This window comes from Ixodes scapularis, unplaced genomic scaffold, assembly GCF_016920785.2.
Source record: "Ixodes scapularis isolate PalLabHiFi unplaced genomic scaffold, ASM1692078v2 PGA_scaffold6__148_contigs__length_123643588, whole genome shotgun sequence".
NCBI classification, from domain to species: domain Eukaryota; kingdom Metazoa; phylum Arthropoda; class Arachnida; order Ixodida; family Ixodidae; genus Ixodes; species Ixodes scapularis.
This window is the reverse complement of record NW_024609881.1, coordinates 111,449,967-111,463,760: the sequence shown is the minus strand read 5'-3', so window position 1 is coordinate 111,463,760 and position 13,794 is coordinate 111,449,967. Positions and strand designations below refer to the sequence as shown.

The 13,794-nt window shown below is 44.4% G+C and overlaps 1 protein-coding gene and 1 non-coding gene across 2 annotated transcripts; both read right to left on the bottom strand.

The window, feature by feature from the left end:
• Window positions 1-1,199: 1,199 nt before the first annotated feature.
• Window positions 1,200-13,280, bottom strand: LOC115318463. The gene is made up of 10 exons (XM_040212619.1): window positions 13,248-13,280; window positions 13,065-13,164; window positions 12,201-12,293; window positions 11,207-11,311; window positions 10,054-10,190; window positions 9,421-9,636; window positions 7,932-8,016; window positions 6,963-7,069; window positions 2,970-3,086; window positions 1,200-1,766 (listed from the first exon to the last, which is right to left on the bottom strand). The coding sequence occupies exons 3-10, from the start codon at window positions 12,265-12,267 to the stop codon at window positions 1,623-1,625; spliced, it is 978 nt and encodes a 325-aa protein (XP_040068553.1). The 5' UTR covers window positions 12,268-12,293; window positions 13,065-13,164; window positions 13,248-13,280; the 3' UTR covers window positions 1,200-1,622.
• Window positions 13,281-13,496: 216 nt separating this feature from the next.
• On the bottom strand, window positions 13,497-13,568 carry Trnap-agg. Its single transcript has one exon. It is a non-coding gene; the product is annotated as a tRNA-Pro (tRNA).
• Between the last annotated feature and the right edge of the window lie 226 nt (window positions 13,569-13,794).

Sequence of the window (13,794 nt, the reverse complement as noted above, 5' to 3'; positions counted from 1 at the left end):
CGTCGGAATATACCTAATGAGATGGCACGTCAAAACCTCAAGTACAACGTGGTAGAAAAAAACATTTGATTTTCAACAGAGACTCAAAGCAGTGTGTCTAGACTTTCAAATGAGATCTATTAGAAATTCTTATGAGGTGGCACGGCAAAACCGTAATTGAAACGCGGTGGCCAATAGTTTTCGTAAACTCCTTAGGGACTCGTTACAAAAAATCAATTGTTTTTCAACACAGACTCGAAACGGTGTCAATAGACTTTCAAATTATATTCATATGAAATACATTGGAAACTTTATGCGGTAGCTTTGTCGAAACATCAATTGGAACGCGGTGGCCAATAGTTTTCGTAAACTCCTTACAGACTCGTTACAAAACTCGTTTGCATTTCTATTGAGACTCGAAAAGATGTAATGAGTAGACTCCATAAACTGTCAAATGAAATTCATTAAAAATTTTTGTAAGGGCTAATTCCATTCCCATTCCATTCCCCTCAACGTTGCCGCCATTCCATTCCCATTCCATTCCGGGGTCGCGAAAATTCGGAATGATTCCGGAATCATTCCAACTCCGGAGTGGCAACTCCGCAACACTGATCTAAACCCCAAGAATCCGACATTTATACAACGCCCACTTTGCAGAGAGGATGGTAACACCGTTTCACACTCTTGGTGGTCGGCTTTATTAAACATTCTCAATCGCGGATCTTTTTTTTTTTCTTTTTTTTTTTTGGCCAAGGTGTGACTAGGGCCAACAATATGCATCGGTATCTCCAAATTCGGTGCTCGGGGTTGTAGACAAAACAATGCTGACGTGATAACCGAATGTTTCAATTTTGAGAATTGACGGACCCCAAGGTGGTAAGAAAACTGTTTTATGTTCAAGACAAACCAAACAGTATCGATATGCCCGATGATATGTTGAAAGTGAAATTAGCCTCAACGCAAACAATATCAAACATAAAAGTCAAATAGGCTTTACGCGGTGGATTATCTCATTCAACAGCAAATAGAAGACACGCGAAGTGACTAGGAAACATCAAAAAGTGAACCTTAGAAAGCTTGTGGTGTCCCCATTAGCTAAGCAGACGCTATAATATCGAACTTAAGAAAAAAAAAAAAAAACGATGAGCAAATAACATTTGCGAGGGGAGAACAAGTTCTTATTGTCCTCCAAACATAAACTCCTAAAAGTTGAAAAAAGAAAAGCCAAAGTAACAGTTGAGAGACAAATGCACTGCTCAAATGTCATGACACAGGTTACGACTTGCAGAACAAAATCTGCTGCGAGATATGGAGAGACACAGACAACGTCCCCCCGCAGTCCGCGTGTTTTAACTTTCTCACAGATTTTCTGGACTAAGTTGAGTTTACGAAATGTGCCTTATCTTTGACCCTTTTGTAACCAACTGCATGTTCTTCGCATTGTTCTCCTGGTCCAATCAAGTTTGCAAAGTTCGGACAGGAAACCTGAAGCATGAACATAGTACTTGCATCGGGGTTGGATAAAGAAGACTCGGTGTTCAAATACTCGGACATTAACAAGTCAGCAATGTACATAGTACACATCGTTGCGGTACACATAGTAAGCACATGATAGTACAGATCGCGGGCCGAGCGAAGAAGAATCAGGCAGGCAAGATGGCCCGTGGCTGCTGCTGCTGCTGTTGCCGCTGCTGTACCGGATCTGTGTCTTCAGCAGGACTGAGCAGATGGCGCAGTTTCCCTCTGGACTGTTCTGACAGGTGGCGGTGATAGCCTCCAGACAGTAGCTGTGACAAACAGAGAGAGTGCTTCTATGTACACTGCGCCACACGGTTACACCGACCAGTAATCGTCTGGTTTTCCTGTCTCTCTTTTAAAGGTAATTTAAGAGATTTAATTAAAATTACTAGTTTGTCGGAAAATGAGTTTTGATTAATTATACCTGAAACTGTGGTAGAAGAAGGGAAACATCGAGAGTGAACCCCCTTCTTGTTCTTCTCCTTTTGGGGAAAGGTTACGGTCAACAGCATTGAGGTGTGGGGTGCCTTTTCTTTTTCTTCTCTTCTTTCCCCCTGCCTCCTCTTCGACGAGCCCCCAAAAGTCGCAAACATATTCACAAACCTCGCAGATATATGGCGCACTAAGGATTTTCCTAGGATAAAGATCTGTCGTGCGAATACACCAAGAGCTAAGATCAAATGTCATTCAATAAAGTTAGAAAAAAAGAAGATTTGACGTCGTGCTTTGGCTAACAACGTCGCGCAGTATGGACGGTAGCTCTGAAAGGAAATGGCGGTATTTAGATCCCTAGTTGGCGACGTTGTAGTGCGACTGAGGGGCCCGCAATATGCCAGCTGGGGGCTTCTTGATGAGCCGACTTTGTTCAACTGAAGTTCTGATTTGACTCTAAAGATTCTGAGACGGGTCAGTTTAGTCCTGCCACAGCGAAAGTCTTTGCCACAATATGCCAGATGTATATTTTCAAAAGTAATCTCGTTTTTTTGTTTTTGTTTTTCTTTCTTTGTATTGTTTTTGGGGAAAAGAAGGAGAATATTGGGCGAGATTGGCGAATGGTCAGAACGAACTGGGCCACAGTTGATTTCTCGTTTTTTGCCACACGTCCCAAACGGCTCATTGTCTGCTGTCCAAACTGACAAAGTCAAACTGCTCGGTCATCATACCACACAAGCCTCTCTTCTCTAGATCGGCCTGTTGGTGTAACATATAGTTTTTTTATTAATAATATTACTATTATCATTAATGTGAAAGTTATGAGGAAACGTATAGCTTTGTCACTCGCATATTTATGTTTCTTTTTTTGAATGAGCAGTTGCAAGACAACAGAGGCACCTTGAACCAAGAGCTCTACAAGCTTCGAGTTTGTCGCAGCTTGACTCCCTCAGCAACCAGTATTACGAAACAATATTTTTTTATAGAATATTTAATGAATATAAGTTAGTTCGCTGCAGTTACTTTTTGAGCGCTCTCACCTTGACGGCAATCCTCCTTGACAGGCTGATACAACTCTTCCCCTGGGTACTGAGGCAATCGACGATGAAGGGAAGTTGCTCCACAATCAACTGGTTGGTATGGGCTCCTTGCAGCACCTGCCCGACAAGAATTCCCAGCAAAGCGCAAGTTGAAAACGAGGTCGTCAGGTAACATCCTGAATATGCGTTAATCAGGATTTTAGCTCTGTTTGAATGCAGCCGTGAAATATTCTAGACCTCCCAGCATGGATACGTGAAAGTTACGGGTTCTACTCAAAATGAACGGGCTCACAATAGTCGCACTCTGATCAGTCCTAGCTGCTCGCTGTGAATGAGTCTATTATAGCACGTGTACACCTCTTGCCTCGCGCTCTGCAAAGAGGTCCAGCGTTCATTCTCGCCAGGGTGGTCTATACTTCGTTTCACTTTAAGCCCAGGCGCATGCCGATGCTACGAGCTGATGGGATTAATCAAAGAGCGCGAAAAGCGCTAGTCACTGGGTCTTCCCCGTACACAATTGGTTATGAGATGACATATAGAACAAGTACACACACTTGACAGACATCGTGACGTCGCGCTTTTGATGCTGTTTGATCGGTCCCATCGGTTTAGTATGGTGTCGGAAGACTACCCATTCAATATTTTGCTACATCTGTACACTCAGTTGGTTGCTGTTTAGTTTCGGCTTAAAGAAGAAAATATTGACAGCCACAAAATTCTGGAAAAGGAATCGTCAACGAGGTCGGCAGACTTGTCACGTAAGCAGTGAACTGAGCAGTCCAGGGGCCCTAATCTGGACGCTTGGCGAAAAAGACGGCGAGAAATCTGGCGGTTCTGATTGGCCGGCGCCAAGGTCAAGTGCGACGTTGTCCAATCACGGCCGCCAGATGTTTCGCCGACTTTTTCGCCAACTGTCCAGATTAGGGCCCCAGTTCAGTGAACGGTCTTTTTCGAAAACGTTTTGTAGAGAGTTCGTGGACTGCCGGCACGTGATCATAATTTAGATCTACGACTCCCAATTGCCAAGACCATAAGGGACTTTTAGTAAATCGTTGCTCTGTTCCGCGTACCGCACCACTGGAGCCTTTGAAACATTCTTTTAAGCGGGCACCGTAGTGATTCCGTGACCGTGGGGCGCGCGCTTAAAAGCATGCTTCAAAGGCTCCCGTAGTGCGAAATCACACTTGTGCCGGTTTCAAATACTCTACTCAAGATACTGTATTTCTAACACTTTTTGAAGTACCTTGGTATCTTGCAAATACTTTTGATCGAGAGGATTTGATACTGTATTTTAATTACAGTTCTGAGTATCTTGTACTCTTTATCTCAAAAACAATTTCGACATTCAACCATTCTCCGAGTTTTTAGGTATGAAGTGGCGTGGACGTGGCACGAGCAAACGTCAATATTCTTTCGAGAAACCAAATCCTGTTGCTAGCTCCGATAAGCTACGGTGACTTAGATTGAGCTCGTGAAAACATTGCACTTGTGCCGAGTGTGACACATATTTCACCCCAAAGTTCGTACTATCAAGGTTTTTCTCTCGCGTTCCCAAAGGCGCCTTCTGTTTCCTAGAGTTTCCCACAAAAGATTCTCAAACAAAAGGCGCGGTTTTACGGAACTGAAGATTGCCACATACGTGCAACGCAGAACGGAAAACGACCCACGACAACAATGCATACTTTAGTGTCAAGAAAATAACTAATAAAATAAAATAAAAAAAGAAACACAAAAATACTTTGTTTTTGTTTGTTTTATATTTGAAAACGCTACTGCCGAACGTCAAGGTTTCTTTCTTTCTTTTTTATCGTAAGTCCGGCATTTATTGTTCTCGCGAACACTGTCTATATGCGAACATTGATAAGCAGAGAACAAGACAGGAAACGAACTACGAGCAGGATGACTTTTTAAAAAGCCAACAAAGCGTCCCCCAACGTTGAGTGCCTTTCTGAACGCAACCTACTTAAAGAAGGTGCGACCAGTGCCGTGGCTATTAGGTGGGCTCTCTTCGCTATCCATTCACTCATTCCCGTATCCCAGGTTCGTTTATAGTGAACTTCCCATATAGGAAATATGAATTGCAGTTAAACAGTGCGTCTAAGGATTTTTTCCCAAAAAATGTTTTGTAACATGTGGCAGTCATATCCTGCTCGTTATAGTTGGACTGCATAAAATAGCCCTACGATGTTCCCCCCATCCTTCGTTTTGTGCTGTTACGCACTAATAAACCATTCCGGTAAACCAGATTTGCGCAACTGTTTGTGTTTCTCACTGACGTCGACACAAATTACGGAATGCGAAAGTATCTTCAAAAGTAATTGAATTACATTTTTAAGTAGTTGTACTTTACTCAAGATAGCTTACAGTGAAAGTAACCAGAGTAGTATTTTAAATACCTTATGAAGCGGGTATTTAATAACTGAACTTATATTCCTTTACCCAGTATTTTGTCCAACACTCAGTGCGATACGGGGAATACGGTAACGGGGGGGGGGGGGGGGGGGTGGGGGGGCTTGCTAAAAGTCCCTAATTATTTCTCGGGCGAAACTATCAGTACGGGAACCCCCCAATATGTCTGAAATTTAAACAATTGTTCATGAGTACAAAAGATGGGGCTTCTTTTTGCATATGATCTTTTGCATACGGTGAAGCTGGGTTTCACGCAGGCCTGTACGTAACTTAAATGTTCTACTCAAGTCACCGTGTCATAAATACTTTTGTGAGTAACTTGGTATTTTACAAATTCGGTTGAAGGTGAATATTTAGTACTCTATTCTAAATAGTATTTTCAAGTAGCTTGTACTCACTTCGTAAGTTACTGCTCAATTTGTAGACGCGCGAGAGATCTCCCTTTCTCGTCTAGAAAACACACATTGGCGCACACGTGCAAAGATGCACGCATTCAGAGGGCGGACGTGATGGAGCACAGTTGCGCATCGCGGACTGTGCTCAAATTTTTCGCCCATGGAGTACCGCCATAACAAACGGCTACACTAAGCAGACACAACATGATCCCTGCGTAGACGAGCAAACCCGAGCGGAGTCGAAATAAATTTCCATCCGGTAGACGCTTCTCTTTCCCAGACAGGAAAAAACGACAAAACTACACGAAATAAGTATGTAACTTAACATTAACTATATGCTCAACGTACATAGGAAATGTTTTTATCATATTTTGTCTCTGTAATTTCTTGAGCGTGTTTCGCACACGCGTTTGGTGTGAGAAGAGTCGAGAAGCGAGACCTGGACGCAATGGAGTGTGAGAGACAGGGAACGGCTTTCGTTCTGCCATGGCAGCAAGTTACGAGGAGTTGTGTAATGTGTGTTGGTGAAACAGCAGAACCGGCAAGGGTTGCCGTCCAACCTTTGAAGGCATCCGTGGAGCGCCTGTTTAGCGTCGGCGGACATGACAAACGTCGAAAACAGCTGTTACTGCGATCTAATAAAGCGTTTTGGTAGTGACGTTTTTTTTTATTCCTCTTCATTTTTGTATTTAGTTGTATTTAGTGGAGTCAGTAGCAAAACCTGCACAATTCCAGCACGGCCGCCCCAACCAAGGAGACTTAAGGAGAAGATGGACAACGGGCTGTGCTTGCAGTGTGGGCAGACAATGAAAACAAGACTAGAACACTGATGGCGAAAGATTTTCGACAGTGGAAGATAATCAATCATCTTAGGATTTTGTCATTTTACAGTTTTGGCTAGGGCAGATGTTTTTTAGCTCGCCCGCTACACAAGGAAAATCATCATCATCATCATCATCGTTCTAATAGACCACATTTTAGGTAATTAGCCGACGGATCTTTACGATTAGCCCCTACACTATGTCCTACTGGTCGTAAAACACACCTGCTCAAACCCTTCGCGTTTTTTTTTTAAGAAATATGTTAAGCTGAAAAATAAACAGCCTCCATGGAGCAGCTAGGATCAAGATCATGGTTAGTGTGATTTTAATAACCACCCGCTCGAAGTGTCAGGGAAGGCTGAACCTACGAGCAGGACTATCCTCAGGGTGGTGATGCTGAGAGAGGGTCCGGCGTGTAGGAGCCTGCACTCCAGCAGCACGCTATTCAGCCACGGATGAGCCGCCAGCCGAGACACTGCACCAGCGAACCAGTCGTTCTTCTCTTACAAAGTGGTTCTAGCTCTTGAGTGTAAAGGCTGGTTCACACACATGCGACTTCTCGTCGTAAGAAGTCACAGAAACTCGGTCCTAAGCAAAACGCAAGTGTGTGAACGAGCCTGAATGGGAACGCACAAAACACGAAAGACACAGACAGCATTTGTAGGTTCCTCGTTGTTTGTTGCCTATCGTCAAACAACGTAAGAAAGATTTTAAGCCAACACGCTCTTCTGCTTCTTTCTGTGTTTTGTTTTGATAAAATTTCGCTTCTTGGATCGGCAGCGTTAATGATTTCAGGAAATAAGCACCATTTTACTACGTGGGCACAAGGAAACGTTTCGATTTGTTTGCGAAATAACTAGGGCTTAATCTCCGATTGCATAAAACCGTAGCCCTATGGTGGAAAGTTTCAAGGTCTAAACAAGTTAGACGCAATATTAAGAAACACAACTTATTGAAAGTGTAATGAATAAGCGTACTTATCTGCAAACGTTGTATTATTCTGTACATCCGTGGAAGGCCGCCCCTCGTAAAAATATAAATAGCTTTAGACTTTTGTTTTGGCTTTTTGACTTGCAAGTGGTAATTGCCTCGAATTCTAGCAAACTGCATCGTTATTACAGTAATTTTTTTCCGAAAGGTTTAAGTTACTGTGAGCCAGTTCATTCAATGTAGCACAAAGGGTTCCTGTTAAATCCTTCTGTGCAAAGCACAAAACACATCTGTCACATCTGATCACATCTGTGCTGCATGCTTGCCATGGAAGATGATAACGACAGAACGGGGACTCTAAAATTTTCAGGAAACGCTATTTTATATACATTTCGGGAGAAACGTACCCAGATCCGTGTCGCTGACGAGGTCTACAAATAGAAAGATGACCTCCAGACACTCAACTGCAGGTTCATCCACCGCCGTGTTGATCTGCATCAGATACGGCCCAGAGTAGACGCTAATACCTTTAACTCTCTTAATTAAGTCAAAGATATAGTACAAAACACAAGTATAGTAACATATATACTTTTAGGTGCTATTGCGATATAGCGCTGTAACATTGTTAGGTTACGTTCAAGTCAGCGCTGTTCCTATAGCGTTCATTCAGCGCTGCGCTGTATGTTTGAACCACCCTATTCTCAACTTCAGCCCGCCGCTCGCCCTCTCGCGGACGAACGGAGAACTAGAGGAGGGGGGACGGCGGCGGAGACGGGTCCGCTGTTACCACATGGTTGTGGACGGCGTGTTCGTGCACCGTGCAGTTTTAACGCAAAAAGAAAAAAAGAGTGCGTTACAGTGGAAAACTGTTCTGCTCCGCTTTGCAAATTCTAACATTAAACGTACTCATTTTTTGTTAATTAATCTCCGTCAATATCTCCGTTTCCTGTGGTATGGTCCTGTCCCGACCGATCCGTATTTGTAGTGAGATGAATCAATTTTAGCACGCTGACCAGCATCAGCGAGCAGGCGAGCGGGAAATCATGGATAATATATTTCGGTGTCTTCTGCCATCTTGAAACTATACCACCCCGCCATGTGTAGGGCGTTGAAGTTGCAAATATAAGCATCTTGCTCCCTCCGTGCGAAATGCCGCATTGTGGAGAAGCTATATTCCACTGAACGCTTATAGCTCGCGTGGCACGCGTAATTGTGTGGAAGATAATTTATTTATCATTCTTTTAGGTGCTTCAAATGAATACGAACGTGGAGTTTGAAAAATCGGGAAGATTAGTAATAAAATCAGACAACTTGTTTACGGAAATGGTTGGTCCGTATAGCCGATAGGCAAGATTCGGATGCCCGAATCAGCTAGCGCATCCGAGCTCGAGAGAAGCGGCGCTAGCTAGAGCTTGATCTCCAGGTTCGTAGAACGTTAAAGCTACAACGCATGTGCGAAAAACAAGAAAAAAAAATTATAAATCGGAACATGACAATATCGTTTCATTTTTGAAAAAACGAAATCGCGCGTGAATCACAAATGTCGTTTGGTTAAAGGCATCTTTAAGGTTTTTGTACAAAATCAACTCGCGTGTGCCTCATTGCTTTTTTTTTTTTTAAGAAGTAACGTGGAACAATTTTTGGCTATTATAGAGAAAAGAGAAACAAAAATCCAGCCATCACCGTGCACAACGGTTGTTATTAACTATCCTTGCGCACTCCAAATTCCCTCCAATTTCTTGATTGTTTTCCATGCTTCAGTCTCTCCCTATAAGATTGTCCCAATAAAGCAGACACACATATAAGAAGACTTTGCACGGTACTCTTACGCCGCATTCGCACCTATAGATACTTGCGCGGTATACCATATAGAGCTTCCTGGCGCGGCTCCCCCACCTTTGCCGCGTGTCCCGCCAGAGTGTAGAGGAGGGCGCTGTAGTCTGCCAGGGACAGCGGCGTCTTGAGCCTGACCGCCAGGCCCCTGCCCGTGGGCCAGAGCTGCTGGGCGAGCAGGGCGCGGAGGAGCGCCATGGCGGCCACAACGCCGCCCTCCGGGCCGGCGTGCAGCTCGGACTGCAGGGACCGCTTTTCCAGCAACACCGCTCCGCCGCACTACGCCCATCGAAATCACTCAAGCTTGATCGCGTGGATAAAAGACCGGAAAGCACGTAATGGTGTTGAGCGCAAACGATACCACTTCGAGGCAGGCACGTAGCCAGGATTTTGTTTCGGGGGGGGGGGGGGGGGGGGGGCGCCCATGACAAAATGCTGTATGAGGGGGACAGGGGAGAGGAGGACCCAGCAAAATTGAAGATTTCGGGGGGGGGGGGGGGCGGGCCCCATGCCCCCCCCTGGCTACGTGCCTGCTTCGAGGCACCACCTCGTCACAGACGTTGACGTCACACGATGTGGCCACGTGACGTGGTCGCATGACGCGAATATTCCCCATAAATGTAGCGTGAAAATTGACGTCACGTGACTCGAGGTCCCATGACGTCAGGATGGTTGGTTTAGCGAGCTCGGTCTTACCGGCATGTGTGCCCGGAGCTGGATGTCTATGAGCCTCTGGAGCACCATGAACCCGGTGGCGCGGACGTGCCCGGGTTCCACCAGTTGCGTCTCGAGGGACTCCAGCCACCGGGGCTGCGAGAGCAGCAGCGACGCAGCTGCACGCGTGCAAAACGAGGCTCCCTTTGAAACTCCAGAGCCCCACCCCTTAGTTCGTCTGCTCTTTGCGCACGTTGCGCGTTTCTTTACCCGCCAGATGCGCCCACTTGCTTTCGTTTTTCCCCGGCCTCAACCAATGACCGCTCGCGCTTGGCTGCCTTGTCATCCCTGTTAGGGCCCGTTCACACACTTGCAACCGAATACGACCGAGAGAGACGAGACTTGTTGAAACCTCTTAAAATTTCTTAGGACGAGAGAACACACTGGCACGCTGGCGCAATCGATGCGGTGACCCTGGAACTGTATTGCATAAGAGCGAAGGTTTTGCGGGATTTCCGAGGTCAAATGTGCGTAACACCCGTGAGAAAGGCTCGTTTACAACGTTGACAAAAGCTTTTCGAGCCAAGAAAGAAAGGATAATGCGCGAGATAAATAAAAAAAATATGCCGGACCGCCATGTTTACGCTGTTACCCAACAGATGGCGCCAGTGTGTCTGCAAGCAGAGTCTATACAGTCACTCTATTCTCGTCGTAAGAGATATTAAGAGGTTCCAAGGCACTCGGTTCTTAGAAGTCGCAAGTTTGTGAACGGGCCTTTAAGGAGCTCGTGTCGCAGAAAGGCCGGCGTCTGTGGCGTGACGCGAAAATCCTGATTGGTCGACAGGGTCATGACGTCACAACCGCATGACCTCGCGCGGGAATTTCGAACAGCCCACAACGCTCACGTGGAACGTGACGTCACGCGTGGAATGGAAATACTTTAAAAAACATGTCATGTAATGCGAATTAATAATCGCTGCATGTCTGTCTCTTATGGTTTCTCTTGATGAAAGAATTCACTTGCCTTGAAAAATTCGAAGAACTTTACACTTTCAAAAGAGGAATAAGGTGAGGGGTAGATGTCGACACAACTGCACTTTAAATCTTCAAAATTTTCCGAAAAAAACTTTAAATCTTCAAAAGTTTCCAAAAGTTTCTTCTTTTTTTTTTTTTTTTTGTTAGAAGCAACAGTTACCTGAGTCGACCTCGCTGTCGCTGCCTCGGAAAACAGTGAGCAGATAGGAGAGAAGAATCGACCATTGCACAGCTTCAAGGTCGTGCGCCGAGTCGAGCTGCAATACTGAAAAGTAAATGCAACTTTGCTCGCTTATTCGTCTATGTAGCGTAAATTTCACAGACACTTCTTCGCGTCGATAGATATATTGTTTCCGTCGCACGAAGAGCTGCCCCGTCCCAAATCTTCCCAAATCAACGGTGACACCTGTGTCGAAGAGTCCGCATGATAGTTATTGAGAGAAACCTTTATACCGCATGATTGATCAATCGATTGATTATAGAGGCACTCCGCATTCTCGGAAATCATCTGAATATTCTATTTTATTGCAAATTATATTCGAGGTTGGTGTTTGAGATGCGGACATTTCTAGACAGTTAGTTTATTTGTGCATCGATTTTTCCTTGCAGTCAGTGCCAACGTAACAACTACGGAATGGGTTGTTTCAGTTGTCCTACCTCTACGATGACTCTGCTGTTTTTTTTTTTGTGATGCTGGGCGTACACGAAAACTCACGCGCCACTAGAAAATTGTTAAAGCCAGAAAGCACGCTGGCAGAACAGAAAAATTTCCCCGTCGGATGTAGGCGGTCAGGGACCATTACATTGGCATGTTTGTACCCGTTGTGGTCCACACAGAAATTTTTGTTAACGTATTATTGAGCTTTTATACTGCTCTTATCATGTTGTGCGTGTAAAAATACTTCTGCAGTGCTTTGCCACCCTGCGGGGCTTGCAGCGCTGTCAAATAAAACAAATTTACGCATGAAACGTCTATTCTTTCTTGCCTTTCACACATATGTTTGTGCAGCTTTGTACGCAATAGATCATTCATGTCGTGTGCACGAAGAGAGAAACGCAACTAGTACTTTACCACCACGCGGTAGACAACGGGTCCAAGTACATATAGGCAAATGAATGTTCCGGAAGCGTGAGAGAGCAGCTCTGAATCGTACCTCTCTGGAAGACCTCAAGTTCTCCCTTGATCAGACCTGGCATGTCGGACTTGCAGAAGGTGAGCATGTCCAGCAGGTCATAGAGAAGCTCCGCTATCAACGGAACAGGACAAATGCTTTGAATGAGAACTGCACTTCTGCAAGCTATAGAATCGCTCTTAATGTAAGGTTAGTATGTTTGCTAATGCACTTAATGTTTATAATAATAATTAGCTTATATTCCATCGATTATAAACCCCTCCTCCGAAAGAAAAAAAAAATCGGTAGGAGGTAGTTTGATTGGTCCTTGAGACCATGGGCTCTGGTTTTGGGTCACAACGCTTATCGCGGAAATGAGAATATCACGCTTGTTTTTAGGAAGAGTTCATTGTTTTGTGTTTGAATTTACTCAGGATGCAAGAAACTCTTCTCTTCAGTTTTCTTTTTGTTTAAGAATACTATATGGGTCTGTCCATTCATACCTTTATAATTCTTAGCTGGACTTAAAACGTTTGTTTATTATTGTGCATTTGGAGAATTTACCACTGCACTGTAATTCAAAAACCAGCCAATGGTTTTGTGCTGCGCCTCTCACAGCTAAAACACACGAATGAACAGTGAAACGTTTTGCACGAAACTGTCAAACTTGAAGTTTCTGTACAATCTCAGAGCACGAGCTTTTAAGGACGCATCAAACGATACGAAGAACACCCGGTGACCTGACTCTTTATATGAAGCGGTATAAGTGTTTCGAATGCTATCTTATTCCCTGGCTAACGCTTGGGATTTTATCCCAAATCGACAAGGCTGAGTGAAGTCCTCTGCCGCCATATCAGCACGCCAAGGTTTTTTTTTTTTTTTGATTAGGGGTCAAGGTCTGCTTACTCGTGTTGTGCTCTCTGCGCAGCCAGGTATGAGCGAAAGCGTCCAGCACCACAAAGCCCACATCTATCCGGAACGTGCCAGCCACCGGTTCGTCTTGACGCTGTCGAAAGTAATTATTCGAAAGGTGCGGATTGTCTACTGATGAGCACATACTTAAAAGAGACTTGTTGCAGAAGCTCCCACCTTCGGTTGCGTTATATCCAAAAATATAGAAAGGAATATTCCTCTTACATCTAAAAAAAAAACTTCCTAAAAATAAAAAAGAAAGAAAAAAAGAAAGCGTGCGCAAAATATGACGAAATCGGGGACAGCGCTGTTTGAACTCAAAATAATTTGTGGTGCAACCTAAATTGCACCGGCATATTTCAGCGAATGTTTTTATGACATAGTTCATATAACAAAAAGTAAAAAAAAAAAAAAAAAAAAAATCACGGGCTCGTCCGGGATTTGAACCCGGGACCTCTCGCACCCTAAGCGAGAATCATACCCCTAGACCAACGAGCCAGGATGACCACAAGTTCGCGACGATGGTTGCGGACGTCGTTCTAAGCCAATAAACGTGTGTTTCCTTCCGTCGTCGGATCATGGAGCTCGGACCACTCAATACTACCCTCGTCCTTTATATCTTGAACCACCCATGTTGATTTTTTTTTATTAATAATATTATTATTATTATTTATGTAGTATTATTTTTGTTTACAAACAGTCGTCAGATTATCATTTGATCGAG

Bases quoted from the DNA above. Each gene is read 5' to 3' on its own strand.
- LOC115318463 (XM_040212619.1), bottom strand. From the start codon at position 12,267: ATGCTCACCTTCTGCAAGTCCGACATGCCAGGTCTGATCAAGGGAGAA. The intron at 8,017-9,420 runs GTGGGGGAGCCG...TATCTGATGCAG, and splicing joins TGGCGGGACACGCGGCAAAG to ATCAACACGGCGGTGGATGA. The intron at 3,087-6,962 runs GTAGGTTCAGCC...CTTGTCGGGCAG, and splicing joins CCCTGAGGATAGTCCTGCTC to GTGCTGCAAGGAGCCCATAC.